At 38.6% G+C, this 20,839-nt stretch overlaps 1 protein-coding gene and 1 long non-coding RNA gene across 4 annotated transcripts in view; one reads left to right on the top strand and one right to left on the bottom strand.

The window, feature by feature from the left end:
- The first annotated feature begins 1,762 nt into the window (after nucleotides 1–1,762).
- The window catches only part of LOC106629507 (uncharacterized), a 36,879-nt gene continuing 17,802 nt past the window's right edge, over nucleotides 1,763–20,839 (top strand). Inside the window, exon 1 of one of the 3 annotated variants that reach the window (XR_012581637.1) lies at nucleotides 1,763–13,877. This is a non-coding gene — a long non-coding RNA (uncharacterized LOC106629507). The other 2 variants (XR_012581638.1, XR_012581639.1) reach the window with 2 other exon arrangements.
- The window catches only part of CPB1 (carboxypeptidase B1), a 17,844-nt gene continuing 6,005 nt past the window's right edge, over nucleotides 9,001–20,839 (bottom strand). Inside the window, exons 7-11 of the mRNA XM_005489438.3 lie at nucleotides 18,911–19,021; nucleotides 18,738–18,828; nucleotides 17,859–18,061; nucleotides 10,498–10,582; nucleotides 9,001–9,309 (exon numbers count right to left, since the gene is read on the bottom strand). Coding sequence (XP_005489495.1) covers nucleotides 9,122–9,309; nucleotides 10,498–10,582; nucleotides 17,859–18,061; nucleotides 18,738–18,828; nucleotides 18,911–19,021 — 678 coding nt within the window. The 3' untranslated portion in view covers nucleotides 9,001–9,121. The remainder of the gene's footprint in view (nucleotides 9,310–10,497; nucleotides 10,583–17,858; nucleotides 18,062–18,737; nucleotides 18,829–18,910; nucleotides 19,022–20,839) is intronic.

Here is a 20,839-nt window from a genome sequence, read left to right as displayed (position 1 = left end):
TTCCTGCAGCTGGAGGATGAAGTTCAGCGTGGAGCCCCCAGAGGCAGTGCAGGTGAGGTGTCCATGGCCCCTCGTGGTGACACTGCCACCGGCGGGGGCTGCGGTTGTGCTGTGGAGACTTTGCCTCAGTTGGTTGGAGAAATTACCAAAAACCTGATTTTCATCCAAGAGAAGTCTGTAGAGCATTTCTCAGAGTGAAGGCAAATGGAGGTCAGGATTTGCAGGTTTGTATTCCATGGCTGTTTCTCTGTTTACCAACACTTGGTTACCTTTTCCACTGGATATTGCCGTTTGCAGTGTCTGTGGTACCTTCTCTCCCTGCTCCCAGCAGCCTCTTTGGGTCTTGCCAAAGCACACCCATGATACTGGAGGGGAGTTTGACTCCATCCATGCTTCAGCTGGCCAATCCACACTTCACAACTTCACATAAATTGTAGTTTGTGTTAACTGTGCCAGCAAATCTTGGGCCAAAATTCTGGTTTTTGGTCTCTAGCAGGTTATAAATTAAAGTTCTGTATTGCAAACAAAGTAAATGTCTGCAGCTTGACAAGAGGTTAGGCAGGGCTTAAAATGTCTGGTTTGTTTCTCTGGAGGCACAGTAATCCTTCAGGAACTTTGCAGACTTAAACTGTGTGTTGCTTCTGAGTATCCCTTTGGGAAAATGCCCTTTTTTTAATGTTAGGAATTTTTTGTCTGATTCATAGGGTGCTGATGCTGTGTGTGGTCCTGTGGTGGATGAGGTGCTTGGTGACCTCAGTCCTGCTGCTGGCAGGGCTGCCTTTTATAACTCTAATGTGCTTCCTAACACAGTAACAGGTGAGAGGAATGAAGACACACAAGTAGGTGCAGTGATCTCGGTGTAGATGACAAGAGCAAAATACAGATTATTATTTTTCACATCTGAAGAACAAATATGAGTTATTCCTGGTGTAGGGTTTTATTGCTTTGATCATGCTACAGCCAATGCTTTTGAAAACCCTTTAATGACTGTTCAGTAAGAGTCACAGTTCTGCTTGAATATTCCTCCCAGAAGCTTTCTTTTTGTCCTTCAGTGCTCATCTCTGACTACATAAAATCTGTTTGTATTTTATTCTGTTAACCTCCAACCAAGTCGAGGCAAAGCCAGTTGTTTCTGCCCTGACAGGAAAAACTGCCACTGTTCCAGAAGCTGTGTGAGGGGCTGAGTAGAGATTTCAGGCACCAAGTTGCATAGAGAGAAAGTGAAATACGTTCCATCAAAAACCAGTGTGTTTACACAGTTAATGACTGAGAAAACATCCTTCTTGTGTGCCTTGATGAGGATGTTTGGGAAAATAAGAATATATATTAAATCATTTTGTTGGATTTAATTTATTTAATTAGAGCTATCTCTGATTTCCTTTTCAAGGTGGGCCATCTGTTAATTCTTCTGGGACTGATGTGTTTGCAGTAGAACAGTATTGAACCACAATTTTTGTTTTTTCAGATATAAAAGGCATTTTCTCAAAACAATTTGAAAACAAATGGGAAGTAAGATTCACGATTTTACCGTTTATCCAGTTGCATGCAACATAAATATCAGAATAAATTAGCCTAATTGAGTCAGTTTGTCTTTGTGTTTCTGGACAATGAAGCTTTTCCCTTCTCAACCGTCTCTTCCTGAAGCATTTCCTGGAAGTGCGAAGAAAATTCTAATTTTCCAATTAAAAAGAGGTAAGAAATAGTTATGTTATAATCTGTAATGATATGTTTACACATGTAATATGTTCCATGTTAATAATTCATACTTGCATTGTTATTATAGTTGTACATCTATTGCTCACATGCACTTCAAATTGCATTAGATTGTTTTCAGTTTTCTGACTTTAAAATAATGCTTCTATTATTTTATGCTTTGTGTCTTTATGGGCAATATTCCTGTTTTGAAAATTGTTGCTATTCTTCAGATTAAGTGATTATAAGCTGGTGCTTTTTGATTTGTGTTTGATTTTCTGCAATACCATTTCTTCACATCTTAAGTAACTTTTTTGAAGACCAAAGCCCTGTCAGCTGGTGCTGCCGCCACAAGGTGTCGTGAGAAGCCGTGTCTGGCTGCAGGGTGGGTGGGGGCTGCTGGGATTCTCAGTTAGCTGAGGAGCTCTTGTGGAAGGAATGATGTGTTCTGAAAATGTCTCATTTCACTGTGCAGCTAAGGCAGTGTCTGCATTTCTTAAAGAACCTCCTGCATCTTAGAATTCTGCTTGAAACAAAAGTGTCTGGTGACTGATGAAATGGTCTTCTACCTGACCTGAAGCAGTAGAGTTAGGAGAGCCTTAAGGTTGTTGATGTGTAGGATGCCTCACAACACCAAGCACTGTAGAACTGAGAGATTGTGCAGGCTGGCAAGAGACTGGCTTGTGGTTTGGGGTTTGTAGGGTTTCTTCCCCCTCTCTGAATTTACTCCTGTAAGAGGAGGAGTATGTTTCCATGAACTGGAAGGAGCTTCTTCCCATTAAATCTACACTTTTGCTTCTACTTTAAATTCCCAGCTGAATTTGCTGTTTGGAATCTACATATTAATGTGAAAAAGCCTTCAAGTAGCAATCTTACAAAGTCCGTCCTGCACAGATGCCAGGAGCAGGTAGATGTGTGCTGGTGTCTGAGCTTGCCAGTGGGAAATTCAGCAGAGATTTTTTTTAAAGTGACTCAGATCTCTCCCACTCACTCTGCAAGTCATGATGGATGTTTTGTTCAATTGTTTTATAGGGTGCAGTCTTATCAGGAACTTAGTCTTATCTCCTGAGGAGTTCATTGAGATCTGTGTGCACAGTGGTAAAGTACTCAATGTGTTTTAATGAACTTAATGTACTTATTTCTCCATAAACTAAACATGAAACATGGTGGCATGCCAGGAAAATTCTTGAAATGCCTTTGGAAGCAGCAATGAATCCTGTGTTGCACCTCAAAGTGAGTTAGGGAAGCTGAGCAAAACAGTGTCACAAAAACTAGTGGGAGCATTTTGACAGGGATTTCAAAACTTCCTCAGGATAATTGTCCATAATCATGTGCAAGACAGAATTTTTCTCAAAATACAAGGCCATGATGGCCAGCAAATACTACTTGGTTTACAGAGTTTCACAGGAAAGACATTGTTTCAGAAGAGTGCAGAAAGCAGGAAAGATATGAAAAGTGAGGGAAGATCCCAGCTAATTTGTCAGTAATTCAGGTTCTAGACACATAACGGTCATTAAAGCAAAATTAAATATTAAAAGAGGTTCAGAAGCTTGGATAAATATGTGGTATCCATCAACATTGTTGATTCTGTGTTTAATCATAAATTTTCCCCTAAAGATGTTTAATTGAACTTTAACAGGCATGAGAGTGAGTCATTCCCTGTTAGAAAACAAATCACTTTGATGTGTGTGGAGGAGTGGTGCTGCTCCTCTGCTCTGTGAATTCTCCTCCTGCCTGGGCCAAGTCTGGGCAGGCTGGAGCTCTCCCTAAGCAGTGGCACAACTCCCTCCTTGGTGACACTGTGGAACTGAGAATGAGAGAATGAGCCAGGGCTTCAGACAAATTGAGGGTAATTAATGATCCCCAGATTCAGAGTTGTCCTGAGAGATGAAAAAACCTTTGCAAAGCTGAGGGCTGCCAGTACCAAAGCTTTCAGGTGCTCAGGGCTGTGATGGGCCCTGACAGTGGAGTTTTTGGGCAGCCCTGCAGAGAGCTGGTTTGCACTGGAGCTTTACAGATAGGTCCACATGAAGTTTAGTCTGTATTGAACTTCATGTGAGAGTACTGGAGTCTGTATTTCAGGTTTTTAATATTTTACATTTTAATAGATTTTAAGGGGATATGTTAGTGCACATAAAATGCAGAATTGCCTCTCAATAATTGCTTTTTCAGTATTAGCCAGGAGTTTATACTGGGCTATGCAATTACCAAGGAAGTTCTCCTCTCTTAACTGCATATCATTGCAATCCTAGGAAATGAGCTTTGTGATTTCCAAATACATAATACCTGAACAAAGTCAAGTGTAAGTATAGTGTAATAAAGCTTTTTAAAAAGCAAGCTTTAATTTTTTTTTTAAATTCTAAGATGTAATTGATTTTCTAGTTTAGAAAGCATATAATAAAAATGCATTTTTTGTTAAAATTTTAAAATAATTCATTATTTTTAAACAGTTTTTTATTGCTGAACATGTTGTTGCCAGAACTTCTATCAGTGACAGTACAACTTACAGTAGAGATGTGAGAGACTGAAACTGCAAAGAAATAGTGGTGACAAAAGCTAGAGGTAAAGCATAAATTTCTATTCATCCTTCCTTTTAAATGGAGGAAAGGTGTTCTGCACTTGTAAGGATTACATTATTGCTTTTCAGAAATGATTCAAAGATGGGTATTGAAAGAGGGAAAGTATAAAATGTCGTTATGTTATTAGGAATTCTAGATCCATTCAAATAGGAAATGTTCTATTTATGATCCTTAAAGAAAGCCCTCAGGTCATGAACAGTATTTCCATTTGTTGAGAAAAATGTCAGAATAGTTTCCTGAAAGTCTGTACAAAATGAATGTTCCTTTTGAACCCTTTATTAATTCAGTTTCTGGGCACATTTAAAAAATCATTGAAGAATTAATAAAAGCTATGTGTAAAATTACATAAAACGCCCTCTGTGAAATTCCAGTGTTTTTTAGAATATTCACAGCTTAGTTTTTGAATGAAATAGCTATTTTCAGTGGGCTTGAAAATATAGCACAAGGACCCACTTTTTCTTTGATTTTTTTTTTTTTTTTAGGGAGTGTGAAGAATTAATTCAGAGACCTTCATGGCATTACTGTGTATAGGCCAGGGAAGAGAACAGGAGACAGAGTTTTTGCTGTCATATGTGGGGACAGCTTATTAAGAGAAAAGGATCTTGGTTTCTAGATGTGAGTGACATTAGAATATTTTCTCTAAGTGTGCTGAGAACTTGAACTTCTGAGACTTCACATATGTGAGGTTATTTTCTTTATAAAGAAAACACATCCAATGATCAGGGACATAAACCTGGAAGTGAAAAACTTTTTGCATTTACTGCTGTATTTGCAGTTCCATAATCTGAGTATGTTGCACCTTTGCAATGGGGAAAAAGGCCCCATATTGATGAGTGCTCATGCAACATACAGGTCAGCAATGACATCATTGCTGTGCTGTGTAACAACACATCTATCTTTTGGGTTCTGTTTGCCATTTATAGCATTCACTAGCATCTCTTGATTTGTGTGGAAGGCTGATTAGGTTCTGGGCTGACTCTGGTAGGAACAGAGATGCTCTGAGCTGTGTCACTTCTGGACATGAGCTGGTGGGTCACTGTGGTATGGAGCTGTACTCAGTGGCTTCGCTCTCTCAAGTTAGCAGCTACAACACAGGGATCTGTGGGAATGACAGCTGTTATTCCTGAACTGTTATCTTTTTTTTTTTTTTTTTGCCATTATGTCCTAACATATCAAATGTATTGAAAAGAAACCTGAATTTTATTTTTCCCCATGAATCCAGGAAATTGCAAGTTGATTTTTTTTTATTAAAGCAGTGTGATTCATACTTTCCTTGAAGAATTCCAGTTAAGCATCTTAGGTCTTCTGCTAAATGCAGAAGGAGAAGATTTTAGTGCTTGCCAACTGTTGAATTCCCTATTTCTCTGTTTCTTGGCTAAGCTGTATATGTTCACTTACTGATAGCAAATTTTCTATTTTCTGTGGTTGCAAAGTTTACCACAAGTAGCCTGGCATCCTTCCTGTAAAAGACAGGGACCCAGTCCCATTATCGAGAGCATTTGGCTGTTTCCTCTCCTCCTGCAGTAAATGCTGCATGCAGCTGTAATGCAGCTGTTCTGAGTGCAGCAGGGAACACAGAGACAACCTGCTTCAGTGCACAGCCCACATCTGTCCTTGGAAGAATTCAAAGTGACAGGAAGCACACTGAGGCCATATGTCAGCAAAGCAGAGTTCAGAGCAGGCTGCACTGTAAGCACAGGTTTAATTTCTAGCACAATTTTGAGGCAGTTGTGTCTGGATCATTAAGAGCAAAAGTTGCCTTCTCTGAATTACTATTATGTGTCAGCGGTTGTTTGACAGCTTTGAGCCAACTTGGAAATACCTTCCCCAGAAGCTCATGTTTAACTCTCACACAGCTGTTGGGACTTAACTGCATTTCATTCATTTTTGTGTGTGAGCTACCTTTTTATGTGTTAAAGAATCAAGAATTTCTAAGTGTTGCCTTTGTTAAGGGCCTCTGCAGCTGTGATGTGTACTGAGGGACATTTCCTCTCTGAGTTGTCTGGTATCTCCAATGTCACTCCTGGGAGACCTGGCAGAGGGACAGTACATTGTCTTTAAAGCACTTCATCAGGTCTTTTGAGTTTGGGAATATTGAAATGAATTGGCTGTTTGAATGCATTTGACTAAACAATAGCTTCATATGAGAAAGATGGTAATTTTTGAAGTGATTCTTAATCAAGAAAACAGAATGTTCCCTTTCTATTTGATTAAAGGAGCAGTATAAATCAAAGAGGAAAAGCTGAAATTATTTATCTCAGTCCTTGGTTGACCTGTATCAGGCAGACATTAACAGGATTGCACAAAGCAGGTTGCCCAGGGCCTTGTCCAGCCAAGTTTTGAACAGCATCTCCATGGAGGGAGACTCAACAACATTTCTGGGCAATGTGTCCTGGTTTTTGGGCATGTGTGATAAGAAGGCATTTTCTTGTGTACACATGGAGTTTCGTGTGCTGTAATTTGAGAATGGGTTACCAATCAGTTTTGCATGTGAAATTTCCATGTTTTTTGAAAGTGATGCTAGAGTTTGAAGCAATGTGACTTCTTGATGAACTTTTGCATCCTCTCCATGTTTTCTTTCAGTGTCTCTTCACTAGAAGCTTACCTGCTAGCACAATGTCCTTTCCTGCTTAAAATTCTCCCATATATTCTTTGGCTTATGTTCCAAGCTGCATGGATGATAATACCACATTTGATTGCTCTTCTCTGCATCTGTGTAATTTGATCAGCAGTGCTAGTGAGTGCCTTCTGGTGAGAATTTAATTGAGAAAGCCAGATATGTCTGCTGAAAATGAGCAAAGCATAAGGTGACCTAATGGGAAGCTAAGGCCAAAATATGAACTTCTGGGGAGAAGGCACAGAAAAGCTGCAGATCACTGCCTTGCTGTGACTTGATTTGTGAATGTCAGAGCCACCAAATGTGTGCTGTATTCTGCCTCAGAGTCACACATTTAAGTTAACTGGGGTAACTTTAATGTTGGAACTGCTGGGTGCTGTGACTTGGCTCTCAACTGCATTTGAAGCTGTGAATTTGCTGCCTGCAGTCTTACACAGTGCCTGCCTGGTACTGGATCACAGAATCACAGAATGGAATCATAGAAGCATTAAGGTTGCAAAAGATCTCCAAGTTCATCAAGCTGATGGAACTTGTCAGCTGCACCATAGTACTACTAAGTGCTGAGTATCAAGAGTTCACATTGCATTTCGTGTAAAACCTGTGACATCATCTCAAATAACATAGTTACAGTCAGAATAGTCCCTGGACGGTTGTTAACACTTAGTTAAAATTAGCAAAATATTTCATATTCCGAGAAATTTATTTTCCTGCCCTTTGTGGCATATTTGGTTCTGGCCAGTATGTTCTGTTCACATCCTGTGCTATTTTTAGTAACGTTGATATTTCTTCCCCCCAGTTCTTCTGCAAAACAGAATGATACGTCTTTTTATTGGTACGTGTTACTTTCACACGTGGCTTCAGTTTCACCAGAGATCAGAACCAGATGGATCAGTCATGTGTGAGGAATTGTTTAATCTGAGTGCTGCTGGGCTAATTGGAGTGGGCTAGTGAATGTGTGGCCTTTCTTTCTCTTATACATGGAAATGAAAGTATAATTTTAAATTGGACCCTGTCTTTCTGTTTCCTTCCACTGAAAAGGGACAAAAAGGCAGAACATGTAGTTTTTGACAGGTCTTGAATTTGATGATTTTCTTTGGAGAAGCATTTTCTGTAAAATGCATTTCTGGGCTGTGTTGAGTGGATTGGCTAAGGACCTACCAGAAATGGGGTTATTCCAGGACCATCAGTGGGCAGTGGAAGTCTCTGTTCAGAGCTTCTAGCAGTGGCAGGGAGATCAGCCAGATTCTGTGTTGACATAAGGTTTTTCCCTATGATTGTGCAGAGTGTGTCCCATATTAGCCAAGCTCCAAACAGTATTAATAGATGCCAAGCACATTTTCTGCAGCTCTGTGGGAAAGATGTTGAGTGGCAATTTATCACTTTCACTCACTCTGACCCAATCAGACCTACATTACCTGTACAGAAAATTGATCGGGAGGGGATAATTCTCTACAGCTTTCCATGAAAGAAACAGTTACTCATTTATCACCAGACTTAGTCTTTAGGGCTGTTTATGATTCTTCTGCCCATGGCAGTAGGAACATGAGGGGCCCCAGGAAGTACCAGGCCTCTGAGAACACTTTGGGAGATGCTACTGTAGTGAGAATGAGAGCCTTAAATGCAGGGTAGCATGATTTGTATCAAGGTTTGGTCATTAGTAGTAATTATAATTTTCATAACTGAATCCAGATTGGACTAGCAGTGGCTGCACATCCAAATTATTTTTCAGCGATGGGACCAGATCCAAGGTGGGTTTTGAGAAAATTCACAAGAGCACATCACAAATAATTTTAAAAGTATGTAATGTGAACTTCCCCTTGCTACTGTTGCCATTGAGGCAATGAATGTTTGGGTGAAAGTCCATATATGTAAATCACTTGGTTTTTTTTATTCTGATTAACAGTTAGGCTGTATAAGCTCTAATGCTCAGCCCATCTCCTCTGTGTAAAGATAAGTTTAATCAATAAGGTGACCTTTACCTTAGGTTGATTAATCTTGTGCTCCTTCTTTTTCAACACCCCCAACAATGCCAGTTGCCTCAATAAAAATATTTTATTTCTCTCAAATTTCTAAAATTTGTCTTGAAAAACTTGTAGTTCTAGTGACCTGTAGTGGACTAAGAATATGACTTTAGACCATTAAGTATAGAGAAATAAAAAAGTCATTTTTAGGGAAGAAAAAAAGGAAGGCATCTTTGCATAAAGCCTACTTTAATAATCTTTAGAATTCCATTCTAATACAAGTGCTCAAGGACATAGTTGGCAATATATTTAACAGCAAGGAGAGTCTCTTCACAGGTTGGCTTTATCTGGGATTCAGGGAGAAGGAAACCGTATCTCCCGGTGTCCCGGAGCTCGAAAGTGAAAGAGTACTTGATGCCTTGGTCATAAGCCCAGTCATCAGAGCCCCCTGCAGCAGGGTCTGTGGGTAAAGAAGTTAAACAAAGCTTAACTGGGAAAGAGTGGCTACACATCAAATGGGAAATACTTGGAGTCAAGTCACATAGCCTGGAATGCAGAAAGGACAGATAAAAAGAGATATTTGATAAATTGATTGATTTATCCTGCTCATGGGAAAGTTGCTGTGATTTTATGCCTTTTATGAGCTTTGTTCCAGCTGATTTGTGCAAGCAAATGTAAACAAGCTAAACTGCTCCTTCCTTGTTATTCTTGTGGGGAAACCATGGGAGAAATGTCTAAGGAACAGGAGAATGGCATGTTTGCATGGAGTCTTTAGAAACACTTGGTATAAGAAGCAAATGCCCTCTTACTGAGTGGCTTTTTGAGGTTCACAGAGATGAGAAAGAATTTTATATCTGGGATTTCAGCTCCATCATTTTCTGCTGGACAAATAGTACCCTCCCTTTTCAGTAGCTGGTACGATAAAAAGTCTCTCTTGCTAAGGAAGGAGCCTCCAAAATTGCCATTTCTAAAGGAAGAGTCTCCAAAAATATTGTAAAAATTGGAAGTAACTGTTTTTTAAAATGTTTGGGAGGGGGTGGTTAATTATTTGAGGAAGGAGAAACAGGCATGAGAAATTAGCTTCCATATTTAAGTAATTAAGAGATCTTAAATATGGGAGATATTGAGATAACCTCAGCTTGGCTTTTGGCACTGCAGAGGCCATATCCACAGCTGAGTTCCCAAGAAGGGTAGAATAATTAGTCTTTACAAATTGCAAATAGGGTTGTAATTAGTATGTGTCTCAGAATGTAATGCAAAGTAAAAGAAATTGGTGTCACTAGAGTGGTTGAAGGATTCACATCATCCTTGACTTGGAGATACTGGAAATGCAGAAAATCTCAGGTCAAGGTTTTTATGTTTAAATCTAAGATGTATATGATTTAGGAATTCATGCTATGCATGTAAATTCATAAACATTTTACTACATCACTTGACTTTCTAGGCAGTCACATGCTTCCTGGGATCCCTGGGGAATAAATGATCCCATCATTTAGAAATGACAGATCCCATATATACCTCTTCATATAAGCATGTGAAGGAAGAAGAGGACTACTTAGAAAGAGGAACAAGAATCACTAGAAAACTGCATTTTATAGTCCTAGCAGTACTTAATATAGATTGTCAGTATATTTAGGTCAATACTTACAGATTGTTGTTGCTCCTGGACCATATGTATAGTCAGTGTTGTACAAACTGGCCAGCTCTTCGGAAGCAGCTTTAGCTATGGAATTCTGTAAGAAAAGGAGAATGATAAATGCAGATTTTCAGAAGTTTTCTGAGTGAATCTAAGCAATTACACTGTTGCATAAACTCAAAAGCCATGCTGGAGAAGCTTTTATTAGAAAACTGTTGTTGACCTCTCAGTGTGACTAGGTGTCAGGTGCTAAGGCCCAGCTTGTCCTGGTGCTTTGAAAAGAGTTTGTCAGCAAAGAACTTATTCTCAAAGGTTTAATGGAGTGTGATCCAGTCTATGTATGGTCTGTTGCAGCCTGGTGTACAGTCCAGGGGGGTTTGGACAGGTGAGGGGACAAGAGGTAACAGCACTTTCTAGATTAGGAAGAAACTTGTACAAGGTTAAAACTAAAACAAGCAACCTTACTTAGAGATAAGAGAATCTTAGAGAAAAGTAATGACATGGTACAGTAAATTGCAAACATACAATACCCTTTCTTTTCCTTCTCTTCATGCAGCTATACATTCAGAGTAGAGTTGGCTCAGTCAGGGGAGTTGAACATTGATACAAGTGGAAGCAGATTAAGGTCTTATAAATATTAACAGCCAAAAAAGGCATAAATTACCCTGAAACCATATGTAGTCTCATTAATTTCAATTCATTTCCTGTGCACAGAGGGACTCATTCAACTCCAACTGATTCAGTGAGGGTTGGATCAGGCCCATCAATAGTACTATGAAGTTTTGTATGTTTGCATTAAGGACAATTACAGACTTTTTTTTGGAACGTGTGGCTTTTCCAATTCTTCATTATACAACATGTTGGTAATAAAACATGAAAACTATTACTAACAGATGATAAATATGAATGATTTTGAAAGCATATGTTCAGTATAAGCAATGGGTTGCCATATATTTCTTTATAGCTTACAGCTGAATGGCTTACTATTCCAGGAATTTCCTCAAGGCCTTTCCTTCTCTGTAGGTTACACTCTGGCTTACATCCCAGTGGAAGATATATTGTAAAATATTATCTGTTCATCCTTATGCTTAAGTGTTCTTCTGATTTACTCAAAAAGACATATTGGACCAAGTATTTAGAAAATTTTAGTTAACTGAGAGAACTTTCTCAGCTGCTGAAAAACATCACAACATGTTTACATTTTCACTGGCAGCCTACTCTCTAGCAGAATTGCAAGTGTTTCCCCTTTCCCAAATATTGGGTTTTGAGCATTTTAGAATAATGGGAGTTTGCTCTAGAAATCTGTGGTCCTTTAGCATACGAAGGATATTTGAACAAAACAAACCAAAGCATACTTGAAGCTTGTCTTTCCACCTATAACTCTGACTGCCTGAACGTGGGGTTTGTTTTCTGGCCTCTCTATCACACAAAGACAAGCAATTGCAAGGAAGTATGTTGTTGCTCTGCATTTCACAATCTTGGATCCAGGGCAATTGGAGTAGCTGAGCTCTGTCCTGCGATCTTGTTTGTTTGGTTTGGGTTTTTTCCTCTCTTTTTTAATCCCTCAATAAATTGATTTTTCTAAAATCCATAGTAATTTTTAACACATGCTGAGGGAATTGTAGAGGTTGGAGTCTGCTATCTGCTAGCGATGCCATGTTTTCTTCAGCCATCTGTTGTTTATAATGTACACATTTAATCAGCAGCTGAGACTGAGTCAAATCTCTCAATAGCAAATGAATTTTTAAATGTAAACTGATTCTTCCTCTCTTCAAATATATGCAAAGTGAAAGTAAAATTTGGAAGGGTTGTCTGGTTCAATATGCAGACCTGTTGGTAACTGGTATTTGCTCTCTTTAGTTAACTGAAGTAGGAACAATAGAGCAGCAGAGCTGCTCTGTGGGGCTGTTTGACCCAGGGCATTTGTTCCACCCAGCAGACAAATGATGGCTTTAAATCATACCAGAACACATACCGGAAAAAGTATGTCAGGAAATCCTTTTACCTGAGGGATTTTTTTATTGTTGGCCTGGAAGTTGTAAAAACCAGAAATTTGTAGAAAGAGCAGTTGAGATTTCCAGCTGTTTAGAGCTTAGAATCCAAATAAACAGCTTCCTCAAGCTCTCCAGGTTGGAGATAAAGGTGGTATTTTAAATGACCCTGTCTTAGTGAAAAATGTGCCTAAGCATTTATGACTTCATCATGCATATCAGAATTTTTGATATTTTTTTGTTTTCCTTTAAGTGACTCTCTAACATTTACTTTCTTAATAGATTTGCAGTTCAAAACCTAAAGGCAGAAAAATAAATTTCAACTTTATGGGACCTAATGTCATTTGTTAATAATATAATATAAATCAGCAGGAATAATATGTATTAAGTAAATACTTGTGAGTATAAATACAAAATATGAGGAAAATGTGTTTGGTTGTTTTTTCAAAATAGCTCAATTACTCAAAGCAATCCATAAGAAGGAAATAATAGGGAGGTCAATGCAGAGGTGTATAAATAGTACCCAAAGTTTTCCAAAAGGGTGAAAAGTAGTTTGGATTTTCAAGCCTGTAAATTATTTGGATTACACCAGCAAGGAGAAATTTTGTTTTCCTTTTGACCTTTGAGGATACTCTTTGTTTTTCAGTAATTTTCTACATCTCTTGATGTAATGGGCTTAACTAAATTGTTGTGGTTTGTTTGGAGTTTGTTTGTTTGGGGTTTTATACCATTAAGAATCCCTCTTTTGCAAGGAAAATGTTGCTGAGATTTATAGTAACAGAGAAACAAGTGGCGCCCTGCAGTCGAAGAAATAACTCCAGGGTAATACCTTGTAACTGGGAGCAGAAATGGCTTTTCAGCTTTTGACTCCCAGCTGAGCTCTCAGAGCTGGTCATTTCAGCAGAAGGCAGCAGTTCCTGTGCTCATCACCCATCTGTGTTTACACTGCAATTACCAATATTTCGCTTATCTGTGTACAGAGTGCGTGAGCCAGGGAGACAGCAGAGCTGTGTTCTCAGTTGTCATTATCTGACATAATTAACAACTTTCAAACCTGGGTTTTTTCAGTTATTAGCTTTTAATGAAAGATGTGGTACTGGTGTCTTTTTCTCACCACATTGGAAGTTTGAACTGACAAGATAAATTATCATGCTAAGCATATTTTTTATGTTAATAGGTAATTTTTATGGGAGCATCTCATCTCCTTCATTTTACTCTTGTATCATCAGGGAGGATTTGCCAGCAAACTGTGACCATTTAGAAACACTCCACAGATGTTGATATGCAGCTGCTGTTTGTGGACAACTCCCTTTGCCTTCTCAATCTGAAAGTGGTCTGGAGAAGCCTTTTCACTGCTTGACTGGACTGCCAACTGGTTTGCCCAAGGCTGATCTGCCCAAGGTATTTTCCCTTCACATAAATCTTTCATGCTTTACTTTTTAACTAAAGGGACCCTCAACTTCCTTTGTAATGAAAGGCTGAAAATGTGGATTTGCTGTTAGCTTTAGCCAAGTGAATTGAAACTTCTGAGCCTTCTTGTTTTGCCAGTAAAAACAGACTCCCCTCTCAAGGGTCCATGATGATGTGTCATTTTGTTCACTGTTCTGTTGTGTCTCATATGCTCCAAAAGCCAAGGGAATCCAGCCAGTGAGGACTTCAGTGGAATGATTTTTTTTCCTTTACAAGCCTATTTTTCTGTGACAGTTTCTACAGTGTTTAAGAAATTAGTCCCTGGTGAGAGGGTTTCCACTGCAAATCATTTGGGCCCTACACCTGTTGGAGGCTCTTGTCTATCAGCCAGATTCACACATCAGCTTCATCTGGAAGATGCTGCTACTAAACACATCCTTTTCACAATTTTAAGACTGCCAGTACAGAACAGTTCTGTTGTGGTAAACTCTTGTGGAAGAGCTGTGAGGCAAACTTCAAATACTGCTTTGCTGCCCACATTCCTGTTTGTTGTGCTTCCCAGTTGACTTTAACAATATTTAATGTAACGAGTAGTACAATCATAGTAATACAATCTGTGCAATAACACAGATACATCAGCAGCAGATTGCAGCTCCTCATGGGCTTGTCTGAGTCTCTTAGATGTAGGATTTTTGCTATCCAACAGTTCTTACCCACAGGTCTTCATATGTCTAAATCATGTTCAGGACCTCACAACTAGGTACTAAGTTAAATAATCAGACTGATACTCACAGTCATGCTATATATTCACTCTTGCAGGCTGCACAGACTCTGGGCAAATCTCTTTAATACTTTCTAATATGTCCTATTTTAAGTACTCAAGAGGAAGTGAAATGCTAGACCAGCTCAATATGGAAGGTTGATTTTGGTGAGTTGAAACAACAACCCATGCAGCCAGTGTGCATTCAAGTAATACAGACTGGAATTATCTTGGTTTGTAAATTAATGTAATATTAATGTGAAAGTGTAATAACACATCTACATTAATCTGAATATGAGCTGACTGCACACACGTATTTGGTGCTGAGTTTAACAGAGATGGGATTGAGCTGGAAAGGAAGGAAGGGCACAATACACATTCCTCTTCTCTCTCAAACTACAGTTCAGAGCCAATTCAAATACAAACAAGAACTGATAAAGCTAGATTTGTCTGCTGAAAATGAGGAAAGCCTAATGGGAGGCTAAGGCAAAAATATGGGCTGAACTGTTTATGAAAAGTCTGATTAAATGCATAGTTCTTTATTGCAGGAAGACAAAATGTGAATAGTAAAATAAAGATGAAAGTAGTTTTTTGGGGTGTGGAGAGATAGTGGTCATGCCAAGCATATTTTGTTATTGTGAAAAGCTAATGCTTCTGTTCCCTGTAGGAGAGGGATTCAAGTTGTATTCTGTGTTCAGGGCAATATGCCAGGGTATGGTAAAGAATGAGCCAAGAGGATTGCGAAGCAGACAAAATGTGGTTCTCCAAAAGGAGGACATATTTCTTTAAGGGTGTCATCACAAGCATATTGTGTAACTTCTGAGAAATTCCTGACCTAGATTTTCCTGTCTTGGGTGTTTTTATTTTTGTTGTTTGGATAACAGTGGAAACTTTGTGCAACTCCTAGGTTAGGGGCACAAAACAACAACCCGGAATAAAGGGAGACAAATTTGGGGAAAATCCTTGAGAGCTGTGGGATTTATAACCTCTTGCATCTCAGGGGAAGAGTGGGAGGTTGTGGCAAGGAATGGATATACATGACTTTCATCACATTTTACACCCCAAGACCAGGCATGGTTGACGGATAGTTCTAATCCCTGGCTTTCAGTCAGTTACAATAACTTTGTGTTGTTCTGATTTGCTGAGCAATGCAGTGGAACATGAAGAGGTTCTCTGAGTGCCCTGTTCTATCTGACAAACCAAAGCAGTTTTAGACCTTCTGCTGATTTCTTGGGGCTGTAAACAGAAAAAGTCTTTTGCGCCCCAAGGACACACTGTGCACTACATATTCCGGGAAGGAAGGTCCAGGCATTCTCTGGACCTTTCTCTTCTGCAGACTTAGTGTCCTTAATCTCAAATTACTCAATTTTTGTACCTTTCTGTATCTCGGACACTGGAATGCAACATAAGCCCCATGGTATTATGTTACCTTTAATTAAATACAATGGAACAAAATGTTATTAATGAGCAGCAGACATGCGAGGTTTTGTTTAAACACATGTCCTGTTGCTCACCAAAAGAGATAAGAAATTGCAGCTATATTTCCTTTAATTTATTAGATCTGTCAGGGTAAAAATAACATCCAAGATAAGATAATGGCACTATAAATTTTGCTTCTTCATTTAAGAAAAGATTTATGATTATTTTATTTGCCCAAACAATAGCTATTAAAAGTTCAGATTTTCATTCTTCAGCATTTCTCCAAATTCTAAATTTAGACAGAACTTTTAGACGTGTATTAGAATAGAACAATATAAAATTTTAGTTTAAGAATTTTAAAACCTAGCAAAGCAGATAGATTCTTTCTTTCTGCTAGAGATTGCTTTAGTAATGAATTGCCAGTTGTACTTTCTCTGTTTAATACTGTGTGAAACACACTGTACTTTTAGTTACATTTCATCACATGTGCTCTTCATTCAAAAAATGGGGCAGAACTTCATGCAAATTTTTCACAAATAAGAACTTTGTGATCTTGACAACAAAGCAGATTCAAGTGTTTAGTGCTGTTTATTTCTTTAGACTGAGCAGTAATGTGTGAATTATGAAGCTTTTGTAAAATATGAAGGCAAGATATTACTACCACTCCCTGAAATAATTTCAATTACAAAATTCCTGGGATATAAATTAAGAAAACAAAATCTTCATTTTAATTTAATCTTCTCTTTTAGGCTTTAAAAAAAATCTAACAAGAAACTTCACTCTTGGCCCCAGTTTGTATTTCTGTTCAGAACCAAGACATGTATTTGGGAGTATTCATAAATCTGTCAAACCTGCACAGCACAGCAACACGCATTGTTGTTGCCTTGGACTTTTGGCAGCATCGAGGAAAGAGGGGGAATCAAAATGTGTTTGTTTTGTCTTGCTGTGTTGTTTTCCCTGCCAATAGATTCTAATTGCTAATATGCCAGAGAACTGAAGTAATTTTATTATTCATGATTGTTGATTCTTGGCCTATGAAGTGTTTACAGCTTTTAGACACATTTAATAGTTTAAAACTCTCTATCTGGTTTTAAGGATCAAAAAAAAATCTCTCTTAAATGGCATTAGAGTGGCTTTTTTCTGGAATTGATAAAAGAGGAATTGTCCTTTAAAATACCACATTCATCCTCTCCTCTTCTAAATAAAATGTCTTGTGTGTAAATCCAGGCCCCTTGGAAAAGGCCTCAAAACTGAAACTTTTTATGTCTTTTGTATCTGTTTTCAATTATATTTTAGTCAAGAACTGCCTCATTGACTTTACGTCAGTGAGAGCTTAGGCTCAGTAGAAAGTGGTTGAGTGAGATTCTTGCTTGCTGTTGATACCAGTTGAGTTATTTCATAGTTATTACAATCTGTCAAGCTGCTACCTTGGTTTACAGGCCATAGTGTTTTTATGTAAAGTATTAGAGGTACACACACAGCAGCCTCTGGAGGCAGTGCTGCACAGCAGAGTGGATTTCTGGATGGCATGACTGGGAGACAGAACTGCTTTTGTGTCAAATTCATTGTGCACATGGAAATTAAATAAGGCTCTGAAGTTCATCTGATGCTTCAGCTATCTTGAAACTATATTAGTTTCCCTTGTTCTTGCTAAGACTAAAATATTTTCAAAAACTGGTAATATGGACTCTTTCCAGATGTTAAAGAAACTGCTTGAAGTTAAAGGTACCTAAATAGCAAGTGATGATTTTCGCTTATTCTTTTCATAAAGTCAAAATTACAAAGAGACTTACCAGTTCCTGGTAATTTGATGGCAATTTGTAAGAGTATGAATAAGGAAACAGTAGCAGCTGGGAATAGGAGTGAATTGTCAAGTATGCCTTGATTGTAGAAAGATGTCCACGAATAAAATCAGCCAAAGCCTTGGTCTCCTTTTCAGATTCAGGTGCAGAACCACAGTAAGTGGAAGAACAGGCGTAATCTGAGGCGCCAAGAGCTGAGAAGAAAGGTGAATATAATGAGTACTTAATGAAGAAGTAGATTGTTAGGAGAGTCATGTTACACCACGTTTGTAGGTAAGCCTTGGAAATCCTGCTAATACACATGCCATATCAGAGGAAGGAATATTTTATGGCATAGTTCAGATGCTGGGAAACATCCCATAGCAATGAATAAATATGGCCTTTACAGTGTACACAGTAGGAAGAACATGAATATGGATGTAAATACCCATATTATGGGAATGTTTTGGGATATTGATTTGCTTCAATAGTTAACAGTCCTCTCCTTGCATATCTTCTCCATTTCTAAGGCACTTCTGTGGAACAAAGTGGAAACCACTCAAAAGAGACTGCTTTTAATGAAAGCAAGCTCCTTTGGTTTCTGTTCTGAACTCATAGCTGTGTGTCTGTTTATATGCGTATATGTATATACATGCACATGTGTGTGCAGATGTGTTCATAGAAGTGACTATGCTGATGATGCTAGTAGCCAAAGTTTGGCTTTTTTTTTTCCCAAAACTTTAACTTCCCAAAAATCAAACAAGCTACATTAAACACAATGCTTCACTCAAGCTGAAGCTGGAGCATCAGGTAGGGGAAATCCAATAGTTAAGTGTATTGGCTATTGCACTCATATGAAATTACTTGCAGTTCTCGTTAGGAGACACTTACTGCACCAGCCAGCATCAAAATTCCTGTTGGGATCTGTCCCAATGCAAGAGGTCCCGGAATTTTTAGAGCGCGTCTTTCTCCACATGCGGTCCTGTAACAGAATCACAGGTGAAAACTTGGAATCAGTTCTGACAGTCGACTTTTCCAACAATAAGAAAGCAAAATGTACTTACATTTGTCCAAGTGTAAACGTAACCATCGATGTTAACAACAGGCAGAACATAGAAGTCCAGCTTGTCCAGGAGTGTGGTCATGGCAGAGTCTTTTCCGTAGGTCTCCACAGCCTACTTGGAGAAAAGTAGGAAAAGCTGATGATGTCTTCATAGATGTGCATCTCCTGTGTGCATGTGAAGGCCTGGGTCTGGGTCAGGAGTTAATGAATGTGGTAGAAAAACTCATCCAGGCCACTCCAGCACAGGAGATGGCACCCCTGTGTTCTGACATGTGCTTAGATTTGCACTGACTTAAACCACACTGCTGTTAGAAAAGTACCTTATACTGCTAGATAAATTATAAGATGAAGGAATGTTGATTTTGAACAGAATAATAAATCACTGGAAAGAGATTTCCATCTACGAGCTTCTTGGTTACAGGCAGAACAATACTGCTGTCCACATATATTCCTGTGTCCTGACACCTTAAAGGTTTGAGTTTAATTTATGTGAGAATGAGAAATCATTATTTCCATTTTTTGTATCTATTGTGCAGAAATTTTTTCAATGACCAGAATTATAGAGAATATTTCTAAGTAACACTCTAACACATTTCCAATCATAAATTTGTGGATGCATTTATTCATAGGGAGACAGATTTTTCCCTGCACTTTTCCAGACACAGATATTGAATAACAAACAGGAATTCCTGCAAAATCCTCTATATCCTGATTGTTCATGGTCTGGCACTTGCAATGCTTGTTCACAGATTCATATGAGTGTTGAGAGACTGTACAATGATCATGGAAATTTGCTTTAAGTGTGTTGTACCCATGTTTTGTTTACACAGGCATAAAGGGCAACACAGGGCAATGCAATGGAAAAAGGCATTTTTTGTCCTGTAACTTACAAGTGGGAGGGTGGGATATAAAATCTAGAAAAGCAGTTTCAGATCACTTGAAATAATTTTTCCTGGGTTTTATTTTATGCTTGTTTTGTTTTTTTGTTGTTGATGTCTGGGTGGGTTTCTCTTTTGAGATACCTATAACAATCCACCTTGCTCACGTTTTTCTCTATTTTTTTAAAATTGTATTTCTAGATGCACTCCCAAGTGAAATTCTGATGATACTCAGAGGTCTGCTCTTTTAAAGCACTTCTGCCTGTGGACACACTGAGCAGAGGCACTGCTGGTGTCAGGTACACCCATGAATTAAGTGACCAGACAGTGAAAATGACAGCTGCAGTGACGTGAATTGCTGAGAGAAAAATGGTACCACATACTGTCTGCAGCCTTATTAGGCACTAATGAAATCATATTCCCATTGACTCCACCAAAATGTCACTTCCAATTTCCACTGCTCCCTACACAGAACTGCATGCCTGTCTGATAACACTGAGATTATACTTGCCACCAAGGCCTCTGCCAGCATGGCTGGCTTATGTAGATTGGCTTTCCTTTTCTTGGGTTTTAGATTCCAGCTGCTGCTTCTGGTGTGGTTTTATTTATTGGTTGGTTGGTTTTGTTGGTGTTTTTTTCTTAAACTTCCAACAGAAGTTATTACAAAATTTGAGATTCAGTCACTAAATTGCTCTGCTAAATTGATTAATCTCCTCCATCTGAGGAGTAATATACCTGTCTCTGTGAAGATGTCTGTGCAGCATTTAATAATCCCCACCTGCTTTATACTGGTAGTGAGAAAGAAAATATAAAGGACATAAAATTGTTTAATTCAAGACCTAAAGTATCCTAGTCTGAAGTGAAGCTAATTTTACCTGTGAAGCTCTCCCTTGAATATGGTTCCATATTTTAGTGCCTTTCTGTACAGCCTGAGGTGGTAGCGCAAAGGGATGTATATGCATTTGCCTCTTCCTGAGTGGAGCTTAGGGAGCTTCATTTATAGTCTTCCTCCTTTCTTGGGTATATTTCCTCATTGCTGAGCCCAGGGTAGG

This window comes from Zonotrichia albicollis, chromosome 9, assembly GCF_047830755.1.
Source record: "Zonotrichia albicollis isolate bZonAlb1 chromosome 9, bZonAlb1.hap1, whole genome shotgun sequence".
In the NCBI taxonomy this organism is placed as follows: domain Eukaryota; kingdom Metazoa; phylum Chordata; class Aves; order Passeriformes; family Passerellidae; genus Zonotrichia; species Zonotrichia albicollis.
Note: the sequence above shows the minus strand (reverse complement) of the source record. Positions and strands in the feature narration are given on the sequence as shown.